The sequence below is a fragment of the Cucumis melo genome, chromosome 5 (assembly GCF_025177605.1).
Source record: "Cucumis melo cultivar AY chromosome 5, USDA_Cmelo_AY_1.0, whole genome shotgun sequence".
Taxonomy (NCBI): Eukaryota; Viridiplantae; Streptophyta; class Magnoliopsida; order Cucurbitales; family Cucurbitaceae; genus Cucumis; species Cucumis melo.
Genome location: NC_066861.1, coordinates 19,470,123 through 19,491,581, shown reverse-complemented (window position 1 = coordinate 19,491,581; position 21,459 = coordinate 19,470,123). Strand labels below are relative to the sequence as shown.

Here is a 21,459-nt window from a genome sequence, read left to right as displayed (position 1 = left end):
ACATGAGTAGCAGACTCCACAAATTTCCTGCAAAACAAGCACAAAGGGTTAGTAGAAACCCTCTTTCTTGGAAATGTTACATATGTTACGGAGGATATTCTTGATGGTTTTCTAGAAGGAGATATTAACTCTAGGAAAAACCTTAAGCTTCCACACCGAACTCCACAACAACTTTAGCCTCGAGCCAAAGGCGGTCAATTGCAACCTTCAAATTGACAACTAATATGCGTTTTTCACAAAGAAACAACCTTTTAGATCGACTACCTAAATAATCTCATCGATGCCCCTATGACCCCTTTGGGAAATATTAATGATAGACTTAGCATCATTAGGGAGAAAAACATTAGTTGATTAAAGAGGGCTTCCGATTTCCCCAAGAATCAAGGAGATCACAAACGCGTTTCAATTCCAAAGATACATGTTCAAACATGTAAGAGTTTTCGAACTACCAACTTCCATTAGAGATGCTTATGAATGCATATTCTTGCCTCATTTCCTATTTTTCACCTATAGCCTTTAAGGAACAATTCTCCAAAGTGAGAGAGATGATTAATAAAGTACTTGGAGAGAATAAACTCAATCCATAAGTTTCATTTACATATAAATATTGTAAAGACAATTGTTCAGTGAAACTTGAGTGAATTACCTCGGACCATAAATAAAAAGAAAAAGAATACTTTCTTTTGGTAAAAAAAAATAAAGTTAGTTCAACCTGATCAAAAATTTCAATTTACATCGACAAATAAAATATTTTTAAAAAACTCAAATGAAAAATTAAGTAAAAAAATAAAGAAAAAATTCATAAAAAAAATTGTTATTGTTACACAACTTGCACTACATGGAGCTTACACGGTTTTAGGAGTTAGAATCAATCAGCCATGAAAAGGGAAAAAAAACGCTTCTTTAATTCACCACCTTCTCTAACTCTCAAAAGAAATTTTAAATTACTAAATAAATAAAAGCTTCCATGATTTTGGCTATGGTGGATCTCTAGCTTCGACGAAGGATCTCCACCATCTTTCTCTCTCTCTGTTTGCAAATTCAAATTGTGGTGATGTGCAATTGCAGCAAAGCAATGCAGATCTGATCTTCCTTTTCAATTGAGAGATCCCACACTCTCAATTTCTTCTCCAATTCAGATCCTCCTCTCTACAAACAACTAATTCCACCCACGACTATCTTATTAATCCCTTTTTCTTCAATGGGTTTGCGTTCAAACCCTACTACAACCCTCTCTTTCTCTCCTTCTTTTCTCCTCTTCCTTCTTCTTCTTTCTCTCTTTGCCTCCGTTCAGGTATTCATCTTACATTTCTCTTTCCTTTTTTTTTTTTTTTTTAATGGCGTTCTTAATGAGGTTTGATTTTTTATTTTTTCTTTGGTGTTTTTCAGGTGTATTCTGCGGAAGCGGAGAAGGATGAGTTGGATGGACCTAAAGATCTCGGTCGACGTAGCAAGGTCAGTATGATTCCTTGTCACACTTCTTATGCTTTCTATCTAGCGGTTTTTGTGGTATGTGGAATTACGTGTCGGCCATGGCCGGGGTTATATTGAGATTGAGATCTTTGTGCTTTTTGACTTAATAGTTTTCCTTCTTGTACATTGTTAATAGAACTAACTATTGTCTATTGAGATATACTCTTGAGCTTTCAATACCTTTTACTACCTGCTTGTGTATGAAAATGAAAAAAACCAATTGTAATTCCAGGGGGACTGTGAGGAAGATGGTATTGATTTTACAAAGTGGTGCTGGTTTTGTTTTTGGAGAACTTGAAGAAGGCCGACTGTTTATGGTTTAGGATTATTTAGGAGTTTGTTGGGAGTGTTTCCAGAATGTGACTTTTTAGTGTTGTGTTCAATTTCAAAAGGTGTTTGAAACATATTTATTCATGCGTTTTCACTTTTCTTAACGATTTATATTAACTAGAAAAATTGTAATTTGCTTAAATTACTTCATACTTCAGAAGCAATTAGCAATCGAATGTGGAGTATTATTTTCAGAACTATGGAGAAAACTTTTGAATTATGTTTTCTGGTAATATTTCTTTGAAATATTATTTAACAGGCATGCTTTGTTAGCCAGAAATTGGGGAATTTTAGTAAAGCTTCCAATCAGTTTAAGGAACTAGCAAAGTAGACTAATTACTAGAGTTTTTTTCTTTAATTTATAATTTTTTTGGCATTGGCTGCTATTTTTTGTAATGACTCTTTTCTTGTATGGAGCTTCTTGTTTGGCCATTCTGAAAGCTAAAAGAATTAGGGATCAAAACACGAGCCCCAATTGATCATTTCCTTTTTCTTTTCTTCTTTAAATTCTAGTTTCAGTTCTTTCATAATGTTATTTTCGTATTTCCCTTCATTAGATTTCGTGGAGCAACAGTGACACAGTAGCTGCAAAAAAGGATGGTGTTGACTCAGAAGATCTTAATCTTGACATGGACTCTATTGGTCTTGGAGTTTTTGATGCATTTTTTGCAAGTTTGTCCATGATAATTGTCAGTGAGGTTGGTCTAGTTGATTCTATACCCACTTATACTATACGTGAACATTTTCCGAAAAATTGGGTCCATTTACAAAATGCACTAGGTTGAATTTGTGCAGTTTCATTTCTGTGGACTTATCAACATGAACTGAAAAGAACGAAAGATTGGAAATGGAAGTTTTTGATCTAACTGCTTGTTTGTTCAAGTTCAATCATTTTAACTTTTCTGGAAACAATTGTTTGTAGATTGGAGATGAGACATTTATAATTGCTGCACTTATGGCTATGCGCCACCCCAAGTCCATTGTTTTGTCCGGTGCACTTGCTGCCCTGATTGTAATGACAGTAAGTTTCACAAGTCTTTCATTTTCATCTAGCTCCTAGGATAAAATTTACTTTAAGTTTCTAGCTTATTTTTTTGGTATGTTTCTGTATTTTTTTCTTGGAATGTTTAGCAACTGCACGCCAATATTTTTATTCTGGTGAATGAGAGTAGAACTATTTTGATGTCCATTAGGTACTCTCAACCGGTTTAGGTAGGATAGTGCCGAATTTGATATCAAGGAAACATACCAATAATGCTGCTACAGGTACATACAAAGTATTTTACTCTCTGTGGAGTATAGCTATTTATAGAGTGCTGTATGATGCTATTCATTCATTTCTTTTTAGTACAATAATTGGGGGTGGGAGAATTTGAGCCATAGTCCGCATGAATACTAGTATACTCAGGTGTACTGTATGATGCTATTCATTCTTTGGGAATATTTTTTCCAATATATTTTCCTGGTCAAGACCTTGTGATTCCCCTACAGTTGTAACTTGTAAGTTTCTAATATATATTTTCTTCTGTTATTTCACCGCCCCTATTAGTAGTCACTTTTCTCTACAGAAACTAATGCCAATAACCAAAGTAAGTGGTAATAGAACTCAAGGGTAAAACCGTAAAGTATTGAGAATCTGAGGACCGAATGGAAACTAAACTCAAAACTCAACAACTGTAACATTTTGAGATCATCATGGGTTGGCCAATGGTAAAAGGTTGGGCATGATCTTGATAAAGCGCTAACAGGTAATGGTTTAAATCCATGATTGCTTCCTATCCAAGAGTTAATATCTTATGAGTTCCCTTGACATCTAAATGTTGAAGATCAAATGGGTTGCTCAGTGAGATTAGTCGAGGTGTTCTTAAGCTAGCGTGAACAATCACAAATATATAAACAATACTAACATCTTGAAATCTAGGGATTAAATGGAAATTAAACTAAAAGTCTAAAAAATCAAGGATAAAAATGTAACATTTTGAAATTTAGATACTAAATGGAAACTAGACTTAAAATTTATGAACCAAAGAGTATTTTTCCTTAGAGGGCTTTTGGTCAAATGAATGGAGTAAATATGCATCCGTTTAGTATGTTGGAGTTAGTAAATTTTTGTTTGGGTGTAGAGTTGCAAGATTAAATTTCTCAATAATTGTGAAAAGTAAATTAAGAAAGATGGAGTTCCTTGGTAAATGTGAGAAGTATAACAAAATGGGAAAATGGAGTTACTTGATAAATGTGAAATTGGGTTGTTTACACCAAGTCACCAACTTAAGAAGTTGGGCCAAATGGCTGCTTACATTTTTGTTTCCCTTACTTTTGTTGAATGAATCGGCTTGGGTTTAGCTGCAATTGGTTTCAATTTCAACCAAAACAGTTCGACTCAATCAACCTCAATTAGGTTTCTGTTTTATTTCATTTAAGGGTGAATTTAAGTTATCAATATTTTTTGGGTTATTTCTATACAATCCTCCTTGGAAGGAAATATATCTTCAAAATTTTGGTTTCAAAACTATTGTACTAACTTGAATACTTCTGAGTTAGAATTATTTACGAGACCTGTAGGTGCTACATTTACAATGAAAGTGCACTCCATAGTTTTGGGTTTGGGTTCAAGTTTTACCCTTTAGGAGGTGGTACTACCACTGTAGCTAAACCTCGTTCTTTCAGGCACTTAACTGAAGATACTAACCCACTCTTTTGACGATGGATTTTATCTAATTCAATATTTTAAATTAATCAATTTAATAAGTGTTCCAGTGTCATATTTGTTTACATTAATGCAAACCCTTCTTTTTCTCTAATTATGAACTTAACAAGCTCAGTGAATTCAAACCTTGGTTAAGATAAAATTTTATAGGAGTCGTGCATCACTTAAACAACTTCATATAAAGCTGGGGTCGGGTTTCATCTGTTGTCTTTTAATCCTGCACTTTATGTATTCTTGCATATTAAATTTAAATTGATGCATCGCTCAAACCACTGCTTTTTATCATTGTGGGCTGTTGTAATAATACCGTCTTTCAAGATGATGAGGCTATACTTGTTAACTGTGACTCCGTCCAAGTTGCATACTTTTGCTTGAGTTTTTATTTTGGTTTGTTTCATCTGATATCAATTATAATAATGTTGACCTACATTTTTATATTGTTTTCTGCAGTTTTATATGCATTTTTTGGATTGCGGTTACTTTACATTGCTTGGAGATCCAAATCAGAAAAATCTTCAACGAAAAAGGAAATGGAAGAAGTATGCTATCGTCAACATCTTTTTGCAGTTTGATGCTTGTTTATCTTTATTCTCTATGGATTTGTGTCTGCATTTTTCTTTGTCGTCTGGTGTTAATTTTTAGTCTTGAAGCTCCTTATTTCTATTGGGCATTCTTTTAATAAAAGTTTTGGAGCTTCACTATCCATAATATGTAGATAATCATAATACATACACAGATGTTTGGGCAGTTTATCTTTACCTGTTGTTAATAGCATTTATTTGAGGCATTTATCTGTTATGTAATAAATAGAAATACAGTGTGAAAACGGATAGATAGCTTGTTCAGTACTGGAGGACCATGTTTAGCATGCCCGATTGCAATGTTTACATGGTGGACTGTTATATGCCTTACATATGCGTCTATATATCCATAACCCTTTCCCATGTCTAGATGTCATGTTGGATATTGATGTTAGTTGCTATGTGTTATTCATTGATTTGGATTTCTAATTTTTTATTCTCTACACTATATTTCTCCTTGTAGGGTTATAAAAATATTTGGAGCCATTCTGAAGATTATTGCTTGTCTTTTATGCCCTAAGTTAAAAAATATCGACAATTCATGTCCCCCATCTTGTTATCTCACTTCTTAAGAAAGCACGTGGCTGTTTTTGCTACATATGGAATCTAATCTCTAGGATCAAGAACTTTTGTCTGTTTATCGATTAGCCTTTCCTTGTGTGTTAGTATAGTTTGATGATCTTTGTTCAGTCAATGTGAGAATGGTGCCGTGTATGCTCTTATTTGCTAAGTTGACTTCTAATCTTGTGTAAAGGTAGAGGAGAAACTTGAGGCTGGACAATCCAAGACGACCTTCCGCCGCTTCTTTCTGCGATTTTGCACACCCATATTCTTGGAGGTCCACAAACTTATATATCACTGATTTAACATTAAAATGTTCCTCGTTCATCTATTAGCTTCATATATTTATATATACTTCCTAAGCTGATTTTGGACATGGCTTTGGCTTTGCAGTCATTCATTTTGACATTTCTTGCTGAATGGGGGGATCGGAGTCAGATTGCAACAATAGCTGTAAGTTCTTTAATAGAATCAGATTTATTTGGTCTAGTTGGTCCTGGTTAGTTTCCATTTCTTATTTCCATGGAAGGATTTAACCTTGGTTTCGATAGTTTTATATTTTAGAAGCAATAACCATACCTCGCTTTTTAATTTTCATTAATCATTTAGCATGAAATGAATCTGAATTGACATGGAAGAAAAGACATCTCTTTGAGGTTATGACTAGAGGTTATGAATATTACTAGAAGTAGAACTGTCTTTCCCTACAAAATTCAGAATGTTGAAAAAACATAGAAATCTTAATGGAATAATAGATAGATCTAGAAGCATTTAAGCCATAACTACTGTATTTAATGGAATGAAAGATCAAGAAGAATTTAAGTCATAGCTAGCTATTTTATTTAAGAATTTACCATGTTGTGTGGGGGTTCCTCATTGCAGCTAGCGACACACAAAAATGCACTAGGAGTGGCTGTGGGAGCCATATTGGGGCATTCAATTTGTACATCAATGGCTGTGATTGGTGGAAGTATGTTGGCATCAAAGATATCTCAAGGCACAGTTGCCACTGTTGGGGGCCTGCTCTTCCTTGGCTTCTCCTTGTCTTCCTATTTTTTCCCTCCTCTATAAGTTTAACCTCACAATTGCTCACTTTTTTGTATGTCATTTTGTTTTTCTTCATTCATTCCAACTTCTTTTTTCTTTCTTTTTTTACAATTTTAGTAGCTTGTTGAAGTCAGATATCTTGGCATTGGCCCTTTCTTGTATTGGTCTAGCATACAAAAATATATCTTATGTACCGATTCCAACTCTATAGTTCAAAAGCAAATTCAGATAAAGCCTTTTTGCACTCTCCTAGATGCCTTTTTGTTTTATGGAGACCTCAATTTCGAATTTGTAATGGTGTTTGTCCCCTCTTTACTATTGTCGGATAATTAATTCATGACCTTTATGGATGTTTGGCACGCCAACATGAGATAAGTTGAGTTGGTATAATATATCAATTCATTGTTTGGCCCACCTAATTTTACATGTTGGTGGAGTTGAGTTGGTATATTATAGCTACTTAGCCCAACTCACCCTTTTTCCTAATGTTTTCAATGGGTTCATCCATCAACCTCCACTGGGAATTAACGACCATTTCTCAGCCCAGCAACCACCTTCGAGGATCGATTTTCGACTCCAGAAACAACCTCTGATGATCGATTTTCGGCTTCGGAAACTACTTTTGATGACCAACTTTCAGCTTCGGCAACCACCTCCGATGACAAATTTCGATGACCACCTTTAACTACAATATGTGCGTAACCAACTCTGACGACCAATGTTGGTCTCGAATAACAAACTTCGATGACCACCTTCGTGTGATGAGTTTCAGACTCTAACAACTCTGTGGACCATTTCCAAGATCAATTTTGTGCAACTAAATTTTGTCTCACAACTACCTATGACTACAAACTTTGGTGAAAATCACATTTGACAATTAATTTCCACAACCACCTTCAACTTCGGACTCCAACAACTATCTCTCTACAATAAACTTCAATGAAAATCACCTTTGATAAACAACTACAATGACAAGTGCTTTTAAGCACTAGAAAAACAACTTGGTTGACAAAAGTACTTTTAAATACAAAATTGAAATTATTAGTTTATAATGCATAATAGTTGTCTTTTATAGTAACTTGGATATTGAGAAGTTGTCTAAGGATGGTCATGTCATTCTTATAGACTTATTTGTCACAAGCATCTAGAAGATTGATTGCTTCTTGATTGCTTCTTAACAACATCACTAAAATCAATGAAGATGTATTATTTGTACTTACTAGATAGAACTAACCAATTTAACTATTTTAAAGAACAATATTTTTTGGTATCAATGAAATTGATTTTTTATGTTAATTATATATATATATAATTCACATGTAAAATGAGTGTTAAGAATTTGGAAAAGTATGTATATAGTTGAATGGTGGAACAAAAACAAACAAAATAATAACAAAAAAAAAAAAAAAACTCATAAAATGGAGATTTCTTTTTATTTTAAAAAAACAATTTTTAGCAAGAATTAGTGAAAATGAAGATATGTTATTTGATGATTCTCTAAATTTGGAGAAATTGATTGGAATCGCTAAAGAAATGTGGTAGCATTTCATTGACTACTAAGATGACAGGAGATATTCAAATAAAAGAAATCATGGGAGTGGAAAAATATTGAGCAACCATAAGAAGAAAAAGAAAAATAAAAATAAATGATAAAATTTATGGAGAAAAATTAAGAACCAATAGTTTAGATTTTTCTTTTGTTTTACATTTTATTTATCTATGCTAGTGCAAAAAATACAGTGAGCTAATTGTTGTTCATTACGGAAAAGAAAGAGAAAAAAAAAAGAAAAAACTTATATAAAAAAAATACAATCCATATTTTATTCAAACAAAAATAGGTAGAATTATTGAATAGAAAATTTTAAAAAACAAATAGGTATAAGAAACATATTATTTAAAATTAAAAAAGATTGCACCGGATACCCCTACATATGATCGCAACCTTGCACTCCAAAGATAGACGTATAAACTCAAACAAAACAAGTCTGCACTTCAAACATCACTACAAGAAATATGAGTTTTCATGACAGTTGGGTATAGCCAAATTGAGATTGAAGGGTGAAAGAACTGTCATAAGTAGAATGCAAAGAAACCACGTTTTTTACAAGAAAAGATAGAATTTTTTGGATTTGAAAAATTTATGATAGTGTTTAAATATATGACACATTTTAAATGTCATTGAATATAAATAAAAAAATGGTAAGAATTTATTTCCTTTCTTTCCTACACTTTCCCAAATTTCCTTTTTTTCTCCAAAAATCCACGGAAATAGCAATATTCTTTTTCTCGTTCTCTCTAAAAATAATTCCCTCTTCTTTCCTAAATTTCCTTTCATTTCTCTTTCATTCCCACGATTTTTTCCCTTTCCTCTTCCTTTTCCCACAAAATTTTCAAATACGATTCTCAACTACATACCCAAACTCCCATCGCTGCACACCCGAGGCAGAGCCGAGTGCTGGAGCAGAGAGAATGGAAGATGAGATTGCAACAGTTGGTAAATCGATTGAGGGATAGCTTTTGCTGGCAACATGCCCTAGAACTGATATTCACGGAAGAAAAAGGTACGAAGCTAAATGCACTTGTCCATGGATCAGAATGAGAATCTGGAAGAGCCGGAGTAGTTTTTTTTTGTAGATATTTCAGGTGATTTGATGGAAGAAATGTTTGTGATAAAGTGAGAGTGAATGTGATGGTTTTTCCTTTTTTTTGAGTTGGTTTGATTTTAGCACGGTTAGCGAAATTGACCCCGTTTCTCTACTTTATCTAGTTTTTTCATATGTTTCTTACTTTTTGTTCTATGTAATTTAATTTGATTCCAGAGACGGGAGCTTATCGTATTTTGCTGGGGCTGAGAATAAAGATGAAAGGGTTCTTGTGCCCGATTTGTGGTCCTTAACCAACATTCACGACAGGTTAAAAACAAAAACTTGATGTTTGTTTAAAGTTTTTGTGATTTTCTATTTTTTTTGTTTAGTTTATCGAAATTGAATAATTAAAATTGGATTTCAGGGCTTGTGAATTATTCTATTATTTAAAAGGTGGAAAAGTCGATTACGATGAAGAGCACAACAGAGTTTTTGGTCACTCGCAATTCGATCGCATGTATGAACAAGGTCAATTGGGTTTCGTGTTTCTTTTTTTTTCTTTTGTGTTTTTTGTTTTTGGTAAATTTCAAAAACCACTTTGTTAAGTAGATGTTGTAGTTATACATTCAATGATAAAAATTGAGTCAAAATATTCAATTGGTAGGTTGGGTTTGTACATTGAAGGATCGGTTTTTCCACCTCTTTCTGGCATTAATATCAGAATCATTGCTACTAGAGATAGTTCCATTGCTTCCCTGAAGAACGGGGAGTTGGTACTTGAAACTGCCTCTGAAAAAATCTTTTTAATATAATTTCTTCCCTTAAGATTTTTCCTAGCCATTGAAAAAAATGAATGTCGAGATCTCCTAGAAACTATCCGAAGAAAGATTAACTTGATATCAGAAAACTTCTTGTAACTTTGGTTACCTACAACTGACTGACATTGCCTTTTTGTCGAGGTTACCTTTTTATGTAACATTATATACATTTGTGGAGTTGTAAGAATTTTAATATAGGGGACTGGAGTATTGGTATTGAGTTGCTGGAAAGAGGCCTGAGATTTTGGCAATTTTTCATAATTGTGCTGTAAGTTCTGTGGACCTTCAACATTCATTGTTTCTTTTCATGTTGTCATATTAATTCTTGTTTTCGTTCATGGTGTAGGTCATAAGTATAGCCTGTTGTGTGTTTTACAATCACTGTGGCAATCATGGTGTTTTGAAAGACAGAACACTTCTATTTCTCAAGGTACAATGACCCAGAAAATCATATCATTCAACTTGTCTGAGCATCGGTTGTTCAAGAAATTTTGCTACCACACTTCAAATATTTTTTCATCCAATACCCTTCATGCCAAAATGGTCAAGATTGGTTCTATTATTGAGTCAGGGAAGTTTGTTTTGACATCTTATGTGAAATCTAAGAAATTAAACGATGCTCAGAAACTGTTCGACGAAATGCCCAATAGAGATGTACTTACATGGACGGCCATTATATCGGGTTTTTCTAGAGTAAATTGTTCTGGAATGGCATTGCAACTGTTTAGAGAAATGCTGGTTGAAGGTGTTTGTCCAAATCACTTTACTTTGTCTACTGTTCTTAAACTTTGCTCTAAAGTAGGTGATGTGCGAATGGGTAAGGGAATTCATGGATGGATACTGAGAAATGGGGTTAAATTAGATGTTGTCTTGGAAAATTCTCTGCTTGATTTGTATGCTAAGTTTGATGAATTTGTTTATGCCAGAAAGTTGTATGATTCAATGGGAGTAAAGAGTACTGATACTGACAACATAATTCTTGGTGTATACGTCCGTAGTTGTGATGTTAACAAATCTCTTCATTTATTCAGAAACTTGCCCTGCAGAAATGCTGCGAGTTGGAATACAATTATATGTGGGCTAATGCAAGGTGGGTATCTGAATGCAGCGTTGGAGCTGCTCTATGAAATGGTGGAGAACGAATCTGAGTTTAACAATTTTACTTCTTCCATAGCTTTAAGTGTGGCTTCTTCTTTACTGATTCTTGAGCTAGGTAGACAGGTACATGGCCGGATTGTCAGGTGTGGTCTTCATAATGATGGATTTGTAAAGAGTGCACTGATAAATATGTACATTAAGTGTGGAAATTTGGAAAAAGCATCGGTGATATATAGTCAACTGCCTTCAGGTTTTGCGACGAAACAAGGTTCCAATATTGTATGCAGTGACACGATGACAGAAATTGTTTCGCGGAGCTCAATGGTGTATGGATATGTCCGAAATGGCAAATATGAAGATGCTTTCAAAACTTTTGTGTCTATGGTCCGTGAACGGGTTCTAATGGACAAATTTACCATTGCAAGCGTTGTGTCTGCTTGTGCTAATGCTGGTGTTTTGGAGCTTGGACGTCAAGTCCATGGATTCATTCAGAAATCTGTGGAACAACTTGATGCTCACTTGGCTTCCTCCTTGATTGACATGTACGCTAAAGGTGGGAGTTTGGATTGTGCCCATCGAATTTTTGACCAAATGACCTATTACTTAAATGTTGTAATATGGACTTCCATGATCGTTGGATGTTCTTTACACGGGCATGGTAAGGAAGCCATTAGATTGTTTGAACAGATGAGATATGAGGGAATTATACCAAATGAGGTCACTTTTATAGGAGTTTTAACAGCTTGCAGTCATGCGGGGCTGCTTGAAGATGGCCTTCTATATTTTAATATGATGAAAGATGTTTATGCAATCAAGCCTAAGGTTGAGCATTACACTTGTATGGTAGATCTTTACGGCCGAGCTGGACTCTTGAATGAAGTTAAAGAATTCATCTATGAGAATGATTTATCACACCTTAGTGTAGTTTGGAAGGCATTCCTATCATCCTGTCTGCTTTACGGGGACCTTGAAATGGGAAAGTGGGTTTCTGAAAAATTGTTTAGACTCGAACCACAAGATGAAGGGTCTTATGTTTTACTATCAAACATGTGCTCCGGCAGTCAAAAGTGGCAAGAAGCCTCAAGAGCAAGAAGTTCTATGCAACACAGTGGGATTAACAAAACACCTGGTCAATCTTGGATTCATTTGAAAAATCAAGTCCACTCTTTCGTTGCAGGAGACCGATCACACCCTCAACATGCTCAAATATATGAATATCTGGACAAGCTAATTGGAAGATTGAAGGAAATCGGGTACTTGCATGATGTGAAATTGGTGATGCAGGATGTAGAAGAAGAACAGGGTGAAGTGCTTCTTGGTTGGCATAGTGAAAAGCTTGCAGTTGCTTATGGCATAATCAGCTTGGGTTCTGCCATTCCAATCCGAATCATGAAGAACCTTCGGATATGTACCGATTGTCATAACTTTATGAAGTTAACATCTCAACTTTTAGGCAGAGAGATCATTGTTCGAGACATTTGTCGTTTCCATCATTTCAATTCCGGTCATTGCTCTTGTGGTGATTATTGGTGAGCTGGGAAAGAGAATCCAATGCACGTCAATTTTCATGGATAATATCACGTTAATCTGCCTGGAGTTCACAACGCAGCTGAGGGAAGCAAGACAAAATAAATTCATTAGAAAAAGCCAAAATCACAATATTCTGCTTCTTAGATGTATCAACGCCTGTGCAATTTCGAGACCTGAATTGCATATAACAGTGAACTTCACAAGTTACATCCCTGAACTGAATGGTTGAAGTAAAGTCTGACGTAGTTCAACCCATATATATATAATCAGGATACCATGAACGTGATTGGAAATTTATGTAAATGAATGAGCCAGCGATTACCCGGTGAACTAAATGACAACCTTTACCACTTGATTCCCATCAGGAAAGAATAGTGAATCGAAGATACTATGGTCTGAACCCAAATGGCTCAGTCTTACCACCACCTCAACAACAGTTTCAGAAACACTGAACGTTAATCATATTGATGTTTAACCGGAAGAGTGGAGAAGTATTGCTCACAGAAATCCTCTTACACATTGTCAGAATCATGTTATGACTTTTGATAACTTTCTCTATTAGTGGTTTTAAAGAAAGTGCTTAAAAATAGTTTAAAGTGCTCTAGAAATTTTCAAGACACTTTTAGTTGAAAGCACTTTCTATTTTTCAAATTCCCTCTGGGAACTTCAATACCAGTTCTTACGAGGCACATTGAAGAAATGCAAGGGAAGAAGATTCTTAAGTGTTAACACGTTGACCATTTTTCTCAACCACTTGTGTACTCACGACAGGGCGAATGAATGTTTGTCCGTGATTAGAAATGGTTAGAAATAGTGGACTTGGGCCTTGATGAAAGCCAATGGGTAGTTAAGATTTACTTTGTCCTAATTTTTTATTCTTTTAATTAGACTCATGTTATCTATAAATTTCTTCCTTTTGTACCTTTATGATTATCACAAAATAATAAGAAAGAAAATATTGGTTTTTTTTCCAATACTCAGGCCTTCACGTAAGTTTGTGTGTTCTTTGTCTCTACTTTCAAAAGAAACATTAATTGCCATATTGAAAATTAAAAATGTTTTAAATAAATAAGTTATATGTCCATTGATTTATGAGTTAAAAAATTAAAGGATGTGAGAGGTAAAATGTTAGAGTTAATTTAGTAAGAGTTTCACATTAGTTAAATGTATGATTTAAATTGTTTTAAATGTATGATTTAAATTGTTGTGTTTGATTGTGGTATGAATTATGTTCATGATAATCATATAAATAGGATTGAAATGTTGTAATCTAAATCATCCAGTGCGAAGAGAATACACGCAAAAACAGTTAAAGTCTTCTAATAAGTTTTTTATTTCCTCTCAAATATTCTATTTGGAGATTATTTATTTGAGGTGTTTATCACACACTTCCAACTTCCAACAAAGTGGTATAGAGTTTGAGTTTGAAGTCTAAAAAAAATTATTTTTGCAAATGGAAAACAATTCCCTTCCAAGTATCTCGACTTACGAAAGAAAATTATAGCAGTTGGTGTATTCGAATGAAAGCTCTTGGTTCACAAGATGTGTGGGACATTGTTAATAACAGTTATGAAGAACCAGAAAGTAATGCGGCTTCGAGTCAAACTCAACGAGAAGCTTTACAGAATACAAGGAAAAAAGATCAAAAGGCTCTCACTATCATTCATCAAGTGATTAATGATTCCAATTTTGAGAAAATTTTTGGAGCAACTACTGCACATCAAGCATGACAAATTTTAGAGAATACGTATAAAGGAGTAGATCAAGTCAAGAAGGTTCGCCTTCAAAAATTGAGAGGTGATTATGAATCACTGCGTATGAAGGAGTCTGAATCAGTTTCAGATTATACTTCAAGATTGCTAGCAGTAGTAAATGAAATGAAAATATATGGTGAGACAGTAAGTGACGAGAAAGTAGTAGAAAAGATAATTCGCTCATTGGATGAAAATTCAATTTCATTGTTGTAGCTATTGAAGAATCAAAGGATTTAAGTACAATGTCCACTGATCAACTTATGAGTTCTTTACAAGCCCATGGAGAAAAAAGGCAATAAAGGTCGAGGACGTGGTGGCAATCGTGGATGTGGTGATTTCAGAGATTGAGGTCGAGGAAACTACGGTAAAAGAAAATTTGATGAGAGTAATTCAAACTCAAATTCATCAAGAGGTCGTGCAAGATAACATTTTTTGAGGTCAAGTGGAGAAAGATCAAATAATGACAGGAGGTATGACAAAAGACATATTGAATGTTATAATTATCATAAATTCAGCCATTATTCTTGGGAATACAAAAATAGAGTTGAAAAAAATGCAAATTATATTGAAAAAGATGAAGAAAACGATAATTCATCATTGCTTCTAGCATGCAAAGGTGCGGAAACATGTAAAAACAGTGCATGGTATCTCGATAGTGGTGCAAACAATCACATGTATGGAAGTAATTTAATGTTTGAGGAGTTTGATGAATCTATTGGTGGCAATATCATATTTGGTGATGCCACAAAAATTCTTATGGAAGGAAAAGATAAAATTTTGATCAACTTGAAGAATGGGAAGCATTAATTTATCTTTAATGTTTATTATGTGCCCAATATGAAGAACAACATTTTGAGTTTGAGACAACTCTTAGAAAAATGCTATAAAATTTTGATGAAGGATTATAGTCTTTTGATAAGAGATAATCATGACAATATGATTGCTAAAATGCAAATGACAAAAAATAGAATGTTTTTATTAAACATTCAAACTGATGTTGCTAAATGTTTAAAGTCATGTTTGAAAGATCCAAATTGGATCTGGCACTTGAGATTTGGGCATTTGAACTTTGATGGCTTGAGACTATTAGCCAAGAAGGACATGGTGAAAGAGTTGCCATATGTCAAACATCCAGATCAATTTTGTGAAGGTTGTCTTTACGACAAACAATCAAGGAAGAGTTTTCCACAAGAATCATCTTCGAGAGCGAGGAGACTACTAGAGTTAGTTCACACTGATCTTTGTGGACTGATCAAACCAAGTCTTTCGGTAAGAATAATTATTTCTTTGATGACTTCAGCTGAAAAACTTAGGTCTACTTTGTCAGGAAGAAATTAGAAGTATTTGACATGTTCAAAAGATTATAAACCCTTGTTGAAAAAGAAAGTGATCATTACATAAAAGTTTTGAGATCAGACAGAGGAGGTGAATTTACTTCAAATGAATTCAAAACTTTTTGCGTAGAAAATGGAATCCGTCGGCCTATGACAATTCCATTTACTCCTCGATAAAATGGTGTTGTTGAAAGGAAGAACTGAACAAACTTAACATGGCTCGAAGCATGTTGAAGAACAAGTAGATGTCAAAAGAATTTTGGGCACAGGTTGTTGAATGTGCAGTGTACTTGTCAAATTGTTCCCCTATTAAAAGCTTATGGTATAAAACTCCTCAACAAGCATGGAGGGGAAGAAAACCATCCATTGCTCATTTGAGATTATTTGGATGTATGGCTTATGCATATATACCTTATCAAAAGCATAGTAAGCTTGATGATAAAAGTGAGAATCATGTTTTTGTTGGCTATGATGCAAGCTTAAAAGGTTACAAGCTTTACAATCCTGTTATAAAGAAGACGATGATAAGCAGGGATGTTGTGTTTGATGAAGAAGCGTGATGGAATTGGAACGACAAACTAGAAGACTACAAATTTTTGCTTTTTCCCAATGATCATGATAAGCCTAGTGACATTGCTTCTCCATCAACATCACCAACATTCCCAATCACTTCAAAACAAAACACACCTTCATCATCTGCAAGTTCAAGTGAAGGGTCTCGTGGCATGAGAAGCTTATGAGACATATATAATGAAACTGAAGAGTTAAGTCAAAGTTTTAATAACCTTACTCTTTTTTGTCTATTTGGTGACAATGAACCTTTGAATTTTGAAGAAGTTTCGCAAAATGACAAATGGAACATTGCTATGGTTGAAAAGATAAAAGCCATAAAAAATAATGATACATGAGAACTTTCTACTCTTCAAAATGGAAAGAAAGCAATAGGTGTCAAATGGGTGTTCAAAACAAAAATAAATGGAAAGGGAGAAGTAGACAAATACAAAGCAAGATTAGTTGCAAAAGGATATTCTCAAAGAAAAGACATTGATCAAGATGAAGCATTTACTCTCGCTACTCGTTTGGAAACCATAAGATTTGAAAAATGTTGTGAGATAATCAAAAGTTCTTTAGTTAATTCTAAAGCAAATAACAATAGGAATAGCTAAATAAATTATGGAAGAAAAATAACATAGAGAACTTTGGTAACCCAGTTTGGTGAATGTCACCTACATCTGGGGAGCTGATATAGCTCAGATAAGTAATATTATTAAGATTCAAAGGAGTTGAATTACAATCAATACAATAAGGTACTTCCTTCTTATATGTATCAATTCTTCTTTAATTAAAACGACACATACATACATTCAGACTCCATCTGAATTCATGAAAGAATCTTCTTGAAGACAATCCGTTGCTCCCTCTGAATTCATCACCGTCTTCCTTCATATTGCTTATCAAATGTCATCAGTGAATACACATCACTAAGATATAATCATCAGTCATCACTACCTTTTTCACTGCGTATAACTGGGGAACTTTCTCAAGCGAATTCTTGTTCTCAGATTTTAAAATAATTTTGCTGAATAATCAATGAATTTCATGTCAAGTAAGACGATATATATATATATATATATATATATATATAAATCTAAAAAAGATCTTAGCCAAAGATTCCTAATATTTAGGAAGATCTTTTTATCTTTTGAAATTTAACCTTATTAATAATAAAAAGATTCTCAATAAATCTTTTTGACAAAACTTTCGACAAAACCCTTTTGTCAAAAAGAGGAGAAATCTTTTTTATGTTCAGTCGTACAACTCATGTAGCAACATTCTACTAAGAATCATTCCACAGCATCATACATTACTGAGATTCAAAAAATCATTCACAAAACAACCAGATTTATTAAACAGCAGCAACAAAACATATATCTCATAAACAACTACATCAATTATCAGTAACACTCTTCCTTCACAGTCATCAAAATTCACCAAAAAGCCTATATAAAAAAAAAAGAAACTAAATCAACTATCATAAACAACTATTAATCAGTCAATCATAAAACATAAAACAAACGGGCCTCCTTCATTCTTCACACACCTCCATACCACCACTTCTTCTCCCCCTTGAACATAAAAGATTTACTCCTGATCTTGATCAGTGGAACTAGTAGAAGGCAATAAGCTCTTCAAATGACTAACAAGATTGTCCACTTCAAGTCTCTTATCAAAAAGTAGATTTATCGAGGTAGAGTGTTCGAGATTCAGCTGTAAGTGTATTAATAACATGTGAGGCTAATTCTTGAGGAAGGTTGAAACCTTCTGAAGAGAAATTCACATCCTCAGAATCAAACACTCTAGCATTTCTGGAGGGCCTCATGTCATGCTCAATAATAGGTACATGGATTCCTTAAAAAAGTTTATAGCTTAATGCCAATGTCTTAGAATCAGGACTGTGGGCATCATTTTGGAGTCAATATATTAGAGTTCAATTGAATCAGCAAACTTGAGAAGAACATTGGCAATGGAATAGGAATCTTAACCCTAAAAATACCAACATGCCTCAATAGTTGATTATAGATAAAGAGACCAACATCCACAAATTCATCATTACATATCTGATACAGAAACGTGCCCAAAGCTACAGAAACACTGGATGCATGAGATGATGGAAACCAATTGGCAATGCCAACCTTATAAAGGATGACATATTTAACACTTAGAGAGACAGCAGGTATACCATTTATAGGCCAGACAGATACTGTTCCTCCAGATAAAAACTGAAGCCAAATCATCATTAGAAATTTGTGAGGGCTGAAAGCTAGCTGTAACAAATTTCCAAAAAAAAAAACCATTTATGATGGCTGGTGATATCTTAAACATTGATCCTCTAATATGGGCGGTCTGATAGTCAAGCCTGCTAGGATCATTAAATTCAGAAGGTAAATTCACTATGAACTCCTTGAACAATTGAGGATAAAATGGCCCCACATTGAAGATGGTTTTGGAAAGGCCAGCTTGAATCACTAAGTCCATTACAAGTAGACAAGAGTGATGCTTGTCAGATATGTTAACGTCAGCAATAATGCTCCTCTTAGCTGCGTATTTCCACCTTTGCGCACTCTCTTCAAGGTGGAACAATATTCCATCAGTGAGAATAGATGGAATGTTTGGGGGTACTTTGCGACATCTAATTTTTGTAGTAATGACTTTAGGACGAGCTGAAGCCTTCCTAGATTTCTTCTGAGGACGATCCTCACCCACATCAGATACAAGATCAGGAATATCTCTGTCCATTTCATTTCCTTCTCTTGCACTTTAGTAGGATGTTTAGATGCAGGGTTTTCAAATGTAGGAACTGATTCTGGCTCAACATGGTAATGAATTAGATCCTTGATCAACATTATTTGAACCCTAGGACAGATTTTCACCTAAATGATGTGGTTCATTAGAAGCAGGAACATCATTCTTTGAAGAACTACTCGTGAAGTGTAGTGATACAGAGGGAACACTTGAAGAGGGAACAACATTAGAATTATCAGGAACACTACTATCTGTTAAAATTTTTTGCCAAACACTCTATGCTTCAAAATATGAATGAGAGATACATAATCCCTCTTATCTGAGTTCATATCAAATAAATTGGACTCGTGATGCCAAACATTCTCAGGAACATTTGACTCAACAGGATCAGTAAACAGAGACTCCCCAGTGGGATTAGAAAGTGATACATGATTTGGTTCGGATGGTAATTTATAAGGATGCTGAGAAGGAGTATTTTTAAATCAATGCCATCTCATTCGAACACCATACATGTTTGTTCTGGAGCTATCATCTTCGGAACCAACTGGGGTTGAATGAACTTGATACTTCCCTCGAAGAGTATTCACCATTTTGCTTATTCAAGAATCAAGAACTACTGTCCCTGCTTGAAGACGAACAGGTTTCTTGAGCTCAATAAAACACGAACCGAAAAAAATAGAATTTCCCTCTTATCAAAAGTATTTAAAGATGAGTGGGCCAAAAAACCTGTAATAAATGTGAACGTGGCCACTAAAGCTGGGCCATAAATGCCGCCACCATAATGCTTTTCTTTTTTCAATAAAATTAAATTCTGCATACCCCTAATCCAAATCTTAAATGTTTAAACGAAGAAACATCAAGAGGTTTAGTGAAAATATCTGTCCTTTGAAGAGATGACCTGACATGCTTAAGAACAATAATTTTTCCTTCAATAAGTTCTCGAATAAAATGGTACTTGATGTTAATATGTTTAGTTCTACTGTGCTAAACTGGATTTTTAAAAATGTCAATAGCACTTATATTATCACAATAGAGTCATGGTATCCTGTTCAATACCATATTCAAGAAGCATCTACTTCATCCACATTAGTTGAGTACAACCACTTCTGGCTGTTATATATTCAGCTTCAACTGTTGAAAAGGAAATGCAATTTTGTTTTTTGCTGAATCAGGAAACCATATTATTTCCAAGAATGAAGCATCCTCCTAAAGTACTCTTCTTGTCCTCCGAACATCCTGCCCAATTTGCATAGCAATAACCAACTAGTGTAGCATTTGTATCATATGAATATAACACTCCAAAGTCACTAGTGCTATGAATATATTTGATAATTCTTTTGGCAGCAACAAGATGTGACCCTTTGAGATCAGATTGAAATCTAGGACACACACCAACAACAAAGGTAATGTCAGGCCTACTAGTTGTTAAGTAAAGCAAACTACCAATCATATTTTCATATTATTTATTACTAACAAGTTCTCCAGTACTGTCTTTGAACATGAGCAGCAGCTAGAGTTCTCTTTTCACTTGCTTTATCTAGTCCAAACTTCTTAGTAATATTTTTGCATATATTTCTTTAGATGTAAAAATCCCCTTCTTGTTTCTGCTTAATTTGAAGTCCAAGAAAGCAGGAAAGCTCTCAAACCATGCTCATCTCAAATTCAGACTGCATGATATTAATAAAATTGCTGACTAACTCTTCTAGAAATTCACCAAATATGATGTCATCAACATATATTTGTGCCACAATCATATCCTTGTCAAATTTATTAATGAATAAAGTATTATCAACCCCTCCCTTAGAGTAACCTTTATGACATAAATAGATGGTTAATCGTTCATACCAAGCCTTGGGGGTTTGTGTGAGCCCATATAATGCCTTATTTAGTTTGTACACATACTGTGGATAAATTGGATCAATAAAACCCTTTGGTTGTGTCACATAAACTTCTTTGTTCAAGTACCCATTTAGAAAAGCATTTTTAACATCCATTTGGTAGAGCTTAAATCTTCTAATGCATGATATACCAAGTAAAAGGTGTATGGCTTCTAGTCTAGCTATAGGGGCAAAGGTTTCATTAAAATCAATACCTTCAATATGTGAATAACTTTGAGCAACTAGCCTTGCTTTGTTCTTTGTTATAGAGCCCTTCTCATCTGTCTTATTCTTGAAAATTCACTTTGTCCCTATGATATTTGCTTCTTCAGGTTGAGGAACCAATGTTCATACATTATTTCTATGAAATTGTAATAACTCTTCATGCATAGCATTTATCTAGAAATCATCTTTGAGGGCTTCTTCGAGGGATGTAGGTTCAATAGAAGATGTATAACAAA

General features: G+C 34.3%; 2 protein-coding genes across 2 annotated transcripts; both read left to right on the top strand.

Annotated features, from left to right (window-relative positions):
• The first annotated feature begins 869 nt into the window (after nucleotides 1-869).
• On the top strand, nucleotides 870-13,704 carry LOC103485889 (putative pentatricopeptide repeat-containing protein At3g23330). The gene is given in 10 exon segments (XM_008443636.3): nucleotides 870-1,294; nucleotides 1,390-1,455; nucleotides 2,361-2,501; nucleotides 2,726-2,824; nucleotides 2,997-3,069; nucleotides 4,961-5,049; nucleotides 5,846-5,929; nucleotides 6,046-6,105; nucleotides 6,535-6,723; nucleotides 10,589-13,704. Coding segments are annotated over 10 exon segments (3,039 nt in total). The 5' UTR covers nucleotides 870-1,201; the 3' UTR covers nucleotides 12,734-13,704.
• A 546-nt stretch (nucleotides 13,705-14,250) lies between these two features.
• LOC127149558 (uncharacterized) lies at nucleotides 14,251-16,378 on the top strand. The gene is made up of 4 exons (XM_051085341.1): nucleotides 14,251-14,314; nucleotides 14,471-14,628; nucleotides 15,499-15,753; nucleotides 16,088-16,378. The coding sequence occupies exons 1-4, from the start codon at nucleotides 14,251-14,253 to the stop codon at nucleotides 16,376-16,378; spliced, it is 768 nt and encodes a 255-aa protein (XP_050941298.1).
• The last annotated feature ends 5,081 nt before the right edge of the window (nucleotides 16,379-21,459 follow it).

Coding starts and splice junctions, on each gene's coding strand:
- LOC127149558 (XM_051085341.1), top strand. CDS start 14,251: ATGAAAGCTCTTGGTTCACAAGATGTGTGGGACATTGTTAATAACAGT. Junction 14,629..15,498: donor TGAAAATATATGGTGAGACA/GTAAGTGACGAG, acceptor AAATGTTTAAAG/TCATGTTTGAAAGATCCAAA. Junction 15,754..16,087: donor TGATCAAACCAAGTCTTTCG/GTAAGAATAATT, acceptor TTTTGGGCACAG/GTTGTTGAATGTGCAGTGTA.